The sequence below is a fragment of the Dipodomys ordii genome, unplaced genomic scaffold (genome assembly GCF_000151885.1).
Source record: "Dipodomys ordii isolate 6190 unplaced genomic scaffold, Dord_2.0 Scaffold26, whole genome shotgun sequence".
NCBI lineage: Eukaryota > Metazoa > Chordata > Mammalia > Rodentia > Heteromyidae > Dipodomys > Dipodomys ordii.
The window spans coordinates 11,852,788-11,861,229 of record NW_012267242.1 but is presented as its reverse complement, the minus strand read 5'-3'; the positions used below and the strand labels follow the sequence as shown (position 1 = coordinate 11,861,229).

Here is an 8,442-nt window from a genome sequence, read left to right as displayed (position 1 = left end):
CCCTGAGCTTCTTTTGCTCAAGGCTAGTGCTCTATCTCTTGAGCCACAACACCACTTCTGGCTTTTTTTTTTCTTTTTGCTTATGTGGTGCTGGGGAATCAAACCCAGGGCCTCATGCATGCAAGGCAAGCGCTCTACCACTGAGCCACCTTCCCAGCCCCTCAGCTTTCATTTTAAAGACCTTAAATTTCAGGCTTTAAGTAAAAGCTTTTGTCTCAGTAATTTGAAAAACATAAAAGGGCCATAAGACTAGGCAATATAACTTTTTATTTGTAAGATAGTTATCCTTTTTTTGCTGTTATTGTACTGAGATTTGAACTCAGACTCATGCTTGCTAGAAATTACTCTGTCACTTGAGCCTTAACTTCTAGCCTAGTCCTAGTCATTTGTTTTATGCTGGTCCTAGGGCTTGAACCCAAAACTGGGCATTGTGTCTTAGCTTTTCAATCAAGGCTGGTGCTCTACCACTTGATCCACAGTTCCACTTATGGCTTTTTGGTAGTTAATTGGAACTAAGAATCTCATGGGCTTAACTGCCTGGGCTGGCTTCAGTTTTCCTCAGATCTCACCTCCTGAGAAGCTAAGACTACAGGCGTGAGCCACTGGTACTTGGCTTGTACAATGACTTTGAAAAGCTTAAGATGGTAGATAAGATTGATCATTAATTTTGGTGACTTTTTTTTTTTAAGATGGAACAGATTAAACGTGCAAACCGCCTTTATACGAATGACTCCATCTTCCTAAAGAAAACCATCTACATTCCCATACTGACAGAGCCCAGAGACCTGTTCAACAGCTTGGATTCTGAGGAAGAGAAAGATGGAGAGGAAGAGGTACATTCAAGGAAGGCTGAAGCTCGTTCACACTCAACTGAGAGGAAGAAACGAGAGACAAGTTCTGGACGTGCCAATGGTGAAGTGCCCTCTACACCTGGCCACGAATCACCCCCACCTGTCCATGACCTCTCTGCCTCTGATTTCCTTAAGAAGCTTGATTTACAGATCAGCCTTTCAAAGAAGGCTGCTGCCCAGAAGCTGAGAAAAGGGGAGAGTGGGTGAGTCTCGAGTGGTTCCTTAACAGTTCCTCCATAGTCTCCTCCATCTCACCCAAACCTCAAATACAAGTAAGGAACACAGTGCCAGCAGAAGCAAGCGGCGTACATTTTCTCTAGATGGCTCCAAGACATTGGGGCCAAAGCCAGTGGCTGCTTGAATGGGTTGAGGTGGTAGGAAACTAGGTTCCATTTCTTACTGGAGTAAAACAGTTGACCCTTCTTCATGCTGTGATCATCTATAGGCACTCAAACACTTGAACCATGCCCTGAGCCCAGCATTTTTGCTGGTTATTTTGGCAATGTAGCTTTGTGGATTTTTCTTTTTTTCTTTCTTTCTTTTTTTTTTTTTTGTTGGTCATGGGGCCTGAACTCTGGGCCTGGGAGCTGTCCCTCAGCTCTTCAGCTCAAGGTGAGCATCCTGTACTTGAGCCACAATGCCACTTCTGGCGTTTTCTGCTTATGTGGTGCTGAGGAATGGAACCCAGGGACTTGTGCATACAAGTGCATACTTTACCACTGAGCCACCTTCCCAACCCCTCTCTATGGATTTTTTCTTTTTCTTTTTTTTTTTTTGGTGGGGGGGAGTCTGGTCGTGGGGCCTGAATTCAGGGCCTGGGCGCTGTCCCTCAGCTCTTCAGCTCAAGGCTAGCGCTCTACCACTTGAGCCACAGCGCCACTTCTGGCTTTTTTCTTTTTTTGCTTATGTGGTGCTGAGGAATCGAACCCAGGGCCTCATGCATGCAAGGCAAGCGCTCTTCCACTGAGCCACCTTCCCAGGCCTCTATGGATTTTTTTCTACCCAGGATTTCTCAGGATTGCTGAACTGCAATCCTCTGGATCTCTGCTGGGAGAGCAGCTAAGATTATTGGAAGTGTGAGCCACCAGCATGTAGCTATTGATACTCCATTTTAGAGCAATCAGTTCATGCATCAAGAGAGGAAGACAGCTTCTGTGAACCTCTTCCCTTGGCCCATTCTCAGATTCTTGCCTTGATCTGTCACCTTTTCCCCCCTTTCCTTACAGGGTGCCTGGGGAGCATGCAGCTGTCCACCAGAGCTCCCCTCGGATGCAGCAACGAGCAGTCCTAGGTCCGGTGCCGCTGACCCGGACCTCTCGGACCCAATCACTACGAGAGCAGGAAGATGAAATTTTCAAGCTCTGATGTCCCCAGAGCAGACTGAGAGAAGCAGGGTATTACAGAAGCAATTTGAGGGGAGAAGAGCCTGAGGTGAGGCTCAGGAACCCGGCCTCGCTGCCTGCCTCCCTCTACTCCAGCCATCTTCCCCAGCTTTCTTGTCCATCAAGAATTCCACCATCTGGGGCAATTATTATTGTTGTTGTTATTGTTTTGATAGGAATAGGAGATGGGGACTAGACTCCTTCCCATTTCGGGAGCTGAATCTAGAGTTGTCTTTTAGATTCAGAAGGCTCTTTTACCACCCCACCACCACCCTCCCCTCCTCCCCCCCCATCCCTGTCTCCTTACCATTTCCTGCCTTTAGAGCAAGGAAACTTCAACTTTCTCCCCATCTCCAACTAAGTTACCTAACTTATTTGGTGCTATCTTGAAGTACTATTTATTTGCTGTATCTAATTCCTTCCCACTCAGCTAATACTGGGGACTTCTAGAGCTCCAGGCTGAGGGGGACCCCAGGAACATTGAGTCTGAGATTGCCAGCTCCTCACCTCCCTGCCTCCTTAACCTTAGTTGTCAGCCAGGGCGGAGGAATCAGTGATCTAGCCTCGCTGCACAGAATGGTGAACTCTACTGCGTCTTTTTCTCAGTGTCAAAGTAAAAGATTTGGGCTGTCTTGACCATCCTAACCAATTACCGAGCACTTTTTCACAATTCCTGCTCTGAGAAAAAGCAGTCGCATAAGGACCTGAGCTCTGTTCCCCCAGTTCCCCCTGCTAGCCTGTGGGTTGCTGAGGGATGGGAAATAAATGCCTTGGGGCTTGAAGAGGAGGATAGTTGTAGGAGTCTCTTGGTAACAACACCCCCTTCCTATCAGAGCGTGTCTAGGCCTTGCTTCTCACTGCATATTTATTTGCAATGTGTAGCACTGATCTGCAGTACAGCTTGTGTGTGTGTGTGTGTGTGTGTGTGTGTGTGTGTGTCTTAAACAGAAATAGTAGTCAAGAGAACCTCAGAATACTGGAAATATGCCTCAGTGTCCTGTGTGGAAATGGTGAGAGGTTTGATGGGTGGTGTATGTATACCTCCTTTCCGTTGCAATGATCCTAAGGTCCAAGAAGCTGGAGAGATTAAACACTGAGCCCTATGCATGTTTTAGTAGCTTTATTTCCCTGGTGAGAATCTCTCTTGCCTGGCCTCTTCTCCCTTCATTCTGAAACAGAGCCTCCGGGAGCTATCCAAAACTCTGCCTAGAACTAGAAGTCTACCTTGTCTCGAAGGGCCACCAGCACCCCCCTTCAGTCTTCAGTATCCTCACAGGGCTCTATGGGCTATCCCCTGTTTTCTCGGGCTGTAAGGACACGGATTTCCTGTTTTAGGCATCCTTCCTGGGAGACGGAGAGAGATCCAAGTTTCACTTCGCCTTTTTCAGGCAGCTCCATTTCCTGTGCTGAGGCTGGAGGAGAGGCCTGACCCGGCTCGGCGCGGCTCCTGCCCCAGCAGCCCGGGGGAGGGCGGGGTGAGGGTGAAGCCTGAGGACCCAAAGCCAGGCCGGTGGAGCAGGGTCAGAAAGCCCGCGGCCTGTGGTCATCCCAGTGCAGCCCTTTAGCCAAGGTCCGGCGCTGGGGCCGGCGCTCAGAGCTTGCCCTCGTCCAGCAGCTTCCGGAGCCCATCGCAGATCTTGCCCAGGTGCTGGGTGAAGTCAGGCCCGTACAAGGCGGTGAGCAGGCCCGGGTCAGAGAAGTGATCGAACACGTGGCGGATGCGGCCGTGGGACTTGGCCGTCAGGTGGTTGGCCACCAGCTCCAGCAGCACGTCTCGGCATTCGGTGAGCAGGCCGGCCAGCACCGCAGCCTCGAAGGTGAAGTCCACCTCCCCAAAGCTAAGCGCCGTCATGGCACCCTGCCGAAGCTTCTGGCGAAAGCGCTCGGCCAGGGCCAGCTCACTGGGAGCAAAGCAGGCGTTGCGGTGGAGCACGGCCACTTTGACAGCTACCTTGATCAGGTCCTTGATGACCCGCTGAGCCTGCGGCCGGCTGTGCGTGTACTCCTTAGACACCCGGTACAGCTCGTCCAGGACCTCGCTACTCGTCTCGTCGATGAAGAGATGCACCACAGACCGGCCTGCCATCTTACTCAGTAGTTTCTTCTCCGCTTGCAGTGCCAGATTCCTTGAACTGAAGGACTCCATAGTGCTTGGGCCGATGGTATGTGGTCAGTCACTAGAAGAGAGGCCACAGGCTTCCTTAGGAAGAGAAATGAAGCCGGGTGCCAGTAGTTCAGGCCTGTAATCCTAGCTACTCAGGAGGCTGAGATCTGAGGATTGCCCTTCAAAGCCAGCCGGGGCAGGAAAGTCCCTGTGAGACTCTTATCTCCAATTAACCACCAGAAAATCAGAAGTGGTGCTGTGGCTCAAAGCAGTAGAGTGGCTAGCCTTGAGTGAAAGAGCTCAGGGACAGCGCCCAGGCCCTAAGTTCAAGCCAGTTAAGTCTTAGGCCAGGTACCTTATTGCCACTAGAATGGAGAAGGTATGTTTCCTTGGCTGGTAGTTCTCACAGCTGCCGAATGCATGCCAGGACTGGGGTCCGAATTCAGACCCTTGCATTCTCACTTGACTTTTTCTCAAGGCCGACACTCTACCATTTAAGCCACACCTCCACTTCTGGCGTTTTGCTGGTTAATTAGAGATAAAAGTCTCTCAGACTTACCTGCTGGGACTGGCTTTGAATCTCTATCCTCAGCTCCCAGCCTCCTGAGTAGCTTGGATTACGGCATGAGCCACCAGCCCCAGCTTCACAGATGCCTTTTTTTTTTTTGCCAGTCCTAGGGCTTGAACTCAGGGTCTGGGCACTGTCCCTAAGCCTCTTTTGCTCAAGGCTAGCACTCTACCACTTGAATCAAACCCAGGGCTTCATGCATGCTAGGTGAGCACTCTACCCCTAAGCCACATTCTCAGCCTCCAGATGCCATTTTGGAGAACTATATTCTCTAGGAGTTATAGGTATTACTCTCTGGTTTCCAGCTGAGCAAACTGAGGCTTATGTGAAATTATTTACCTAATGAATACCAAACACAGCCTTTTCTGACTCCAAAAGCTCATGTCAGCTGGTATGCTTCATGGTCTTGAAAGAAATGATGATAAAGTACTCCCAGTACTCCTAGTAAGAATAATGAAACTTTCCTGAGAGCCTATATACCAAGCGCTCTATGTGAACCACCTCAGCCTTCCCACAAGGTAGGTGTATTCCTTATTTTGCAATGAGAAAACTGAAGCTAAGAGAAAGCAAGCAAGTTGGCTGAAATCACTAGTAAATGATAAAATAGGGTTCCAACCAAATAATTCAAAGAACCTTCTGGAATGCAGCCAGTGGGTTGAAGCAGGGAAGAAGTGCAGAAAACAGACCGTACTAAGGTGTAAGGTCTGCTTGGCTGGCCTGGGACCCTCTGCCTATCTGCCGCGTGTCCAGGGTTCGCTCCCCGTGGTTCTACTTGTTTTGCTTCTTACTTCCCCCTCCCCTGCTCTGCAGGATGTGGCTATGACCGCAGGGAGGAACAGCCTCACCCTCTCCCCTAAATGAAAAATAGGAGTCTGAAGAAACAGAGGAGGTGGGCAACGGGGGGCAGAGGGGATCCTTCCCCAGTTGAACCATTCTACTGGGAACCCACATTTTTGATGTGTTTCCCGCTTACCTGGGCCATGCTTCACAGCCGGAAGAGGCCATTGCTCCGTGAAGCCTTCCTTCCTCCCTGGCCTTCCTGTTACTCAGCTCTCCATTGGCCCTGCTGCCCTCTCAAACTGGCCCTGTTGCCCTTCTCAGTCTCCTTGTTATGGCCTCCTTTCTCTTGTCTGGGACTTTCCAATGGTGGTGTTCTCTCCCTGGACCTGACTCATCCGCTTTCATGTCTCTTAAGACTTCTTTTGTATCTCAAGGCCTCTGTCACACGCTCATGTCCACCCCTGTCCCTGCAGCCCTACCCCCTCCTCTATCCCAAGTCATATCTTTATTGCAGAGGCTACTTTTGCTTGAGCAGACCCAAGATTTCTACAGGTAAGCGTTTCACAATATGGAAAGAAATCTCAGGCTTAAAAAGCTGGGGACCTTTCTGCCTCTATCACCCGGAGGCTTACCCTTCTGTCAATCATTGCCAATCCCTCACCTGGTATGTCCTGGGTGCCAGTCTTGCTTGCCTTGGATGTTCCCCGAGAGCTGACAGAATGGAGAAGCTTCTGAGAAGCACTTTGGCCTAACTCCACCCCTCAGGCCCCGCCCACCTGTTCTACCCAACCTCCGGTTCATCACTCCCCAAGAAGGCCTATGGCCCAAGAACAACCTTTTGATTGACAAAGGTCAAAAGGAATAGAATTCTGTGAGGAGTGGACTTGACTCTTTGAGGTGGGGTGGAGGAGCTGTACATCCCCACCTCCCTCAATTTCTGCTGACCTTTTCTTTTTCCTTGCTGCCTTAACTCCTTGAAATCCAATTTTTTTCAGTATATATTTCTTATTGTAAAGATACTGTACAGAGGAGTTACAGTCACATGACTAAGGTAATGAGTACATTTCCTATCGAACATTGTTAACCTCCTCCTTTATTTTTCCCCTACCATCCCTTCCCTCCCCTTGAAATCCTATTTCTGAGATACTGAGAAAGAAGCAAAGTCCAAATGGCTGCATTCAGATCCAGTGGGGAAATTTGTGAAGCCTGAAGAGTTTTTCAGAGAGGCAACATAACTGCAGGCATCTTCTTTTGCCTGATACAGATTGTCCCAGCCTTTAATACTTGAAGAAAGAAAGTTACTAGAGCCAGGCTGCTGAACCACCTGTGACCAGCAGGGGTCAGGACTGCACTGAATTACTAGAGGATCAACCCTACAAAGTGGTGTAGCAGTTACAGAGAAGCAAACATAAAGGGGAAGTTCTTGAAGGAAGCAAAAGTATTTGCTATCAAGAATCTTACAGTAGTGCACAGCTGTTAACTCAGCTGCTTAGGAGGCAGAGTTAGGAAGATCTTAATCTCTGACTGTCCAGGGCAAATGCTAAAACAGTAGTGAAGCTGAGCAGGTGGCTCAGGCCTGTAATCCTAGTTACTTAGGAGGCTGAGATCTGAGGATCACAGTTCAAAGCCAGCCCAGGCAGAAAAGACTATGAGACTCTTATCTCCAATTAACCACCAGAAAACCGGAAGTGGCGCTGTAACTGAAGTGGTAGAGCACTCGCCTTGAGCTGAAGAGCTGAGGGACAGTGCCCTGGCAAAGAGTTGAAGCCCCACAATGGACCAAAAAAAAAAAAAAACTAGTGCAAAAAAAGGGCTGGGAGTGTCTCTCAAGTGCAAACCTGAGGCCATAAAGGCAAACTGTAGGACTACCAAAAAAGAAAAATCTTACAACCTGGTCAGGGAGAAGAATTTAAGCATAGCTAATGATAATACCAATAAAGTCCGTTAGCCTTGATGGAGGTTTAAAGAAGCTTGGATTCACTTTGACAGTGGAGAAAACAAAGACTTGCAAGGGTAGATTAAAGTCTCTAGTAGAGATGGGGATGAAGCACTTTCCAGAAGACGGGAATAACCTAAAAATAACACATGGAATAAACCTAATCCGTGGCACTCACCAGAAGCTATGACTTGTTTTGTATGTCTGGAGCATAGGTTGTCTGAGAACTGAAGAAGGAAAAAAGTCCAGGATATGACAGACTTTAAAACGTTTATGCTTAAGCAAGGTGCTGGTGTGGCTCATGCATAGAATCCTAGCTACTCAAGAGGCTAAGATCTGCAAATCCAAGAGTAGACAAGTCTCAAGAGATTCCTATCTCCAGTTAACCAGCAAAAAGCTAGAAATGGAGACATGGCTCAACTGGCAGAGCACTAGCCATAAATAAAAAAGGCAGAGTAATAACCAGGCACTGGTGGCTTACGCCTGTAATCCTAGCTACTTAGGAGGCTGAGATCTGAAGATCTCGGTTCAAAGCCAGCTTGGGCAGAAGTTCATGAGCTTCTTATCTCCAATAAGCCACCAAAAAACCAGAAGTGGTGCTGTGGCTCAAGTGGTAGAGTGTTTGCCTTGAGTTGAAGAGCTGAGGGACAGCGCCCAGGCCCAGAGTTCAAGCCCCACAACCGACAAAAAAAAAAAAAGCAGAGCAAGAGTTCAAGGCCCTAAGTTCAAGTGTTTCAGTTGTGGCAAAAGAGCTCGGGTTTACCAGGTACCAATGGCTCATGCCTGTAATCCTAGCTTCTCAGGAGGCTGAGATCTGAAGA

General features: G+C 48.7%; 2 protein-coding genes across 3 annotated transcripts in view; one reads left to right on the top strand and one right to left on the bottom strand.

Annotated features, from left to right (window-relative positions):
* Positions 1-2,483, top strand: part of Lysmd1 (LysM, putative peptidoglycan-binding, domain containing 1) — a 14,007-nt gene extending 11,524 nt beyond the window's left edge. Inside the window, exons 2-3 of the mRNA XM_013015140.1 lie at positions 690-1,054; positions 2,078-2,483. Coding sequence (XP_012870594.1) covers positions 690-1,054; positions 2,078-2,216 — 504 coding nt within the window. The 3' untranslated portion in view covers positions 2,217-2,483. The remainder of the gene's footprint in view (positions 1-689; positions 1,055-2,077) is intronic.
* An 855-nt stretch (positions 2,484-3,338) lies between these two features.
* On the bottom strand, positions 3,339-6,428 carry Tnfaip8l2 (tumor necrosis factor, alpha-induced protein 8-like 2). Of its 2 annotated transcripts, none has more exons than XM_013014963.1 (2): positions 6,347-6,428; positions 3,339-4,433 (listed from the first exon to the last, which is right to left on the bottom strand). In XM_013014963.1, exon 2 carries the CDS (start codon positions 4,377-4,379, stop codon positions 3,825-3,827), a length of 555 nt encoding a protein of 184 aa, XP_012870417.1. In that variant the 5' UTR covers positions 4,380-4,433; positions 6,347-6,428; the 3' UTR covers positions 3,339-3,824. The 2 variants fall into 2 exon arrangements, with proteins under 2 accessions (XP_012870417.1, XP_012870416.1); XM_013014962.1 differs by having other exon boundaries at positions 3,339-4,410.
* Positions 6,429-8,442: the final 2,014 nt, after the last annotated feature.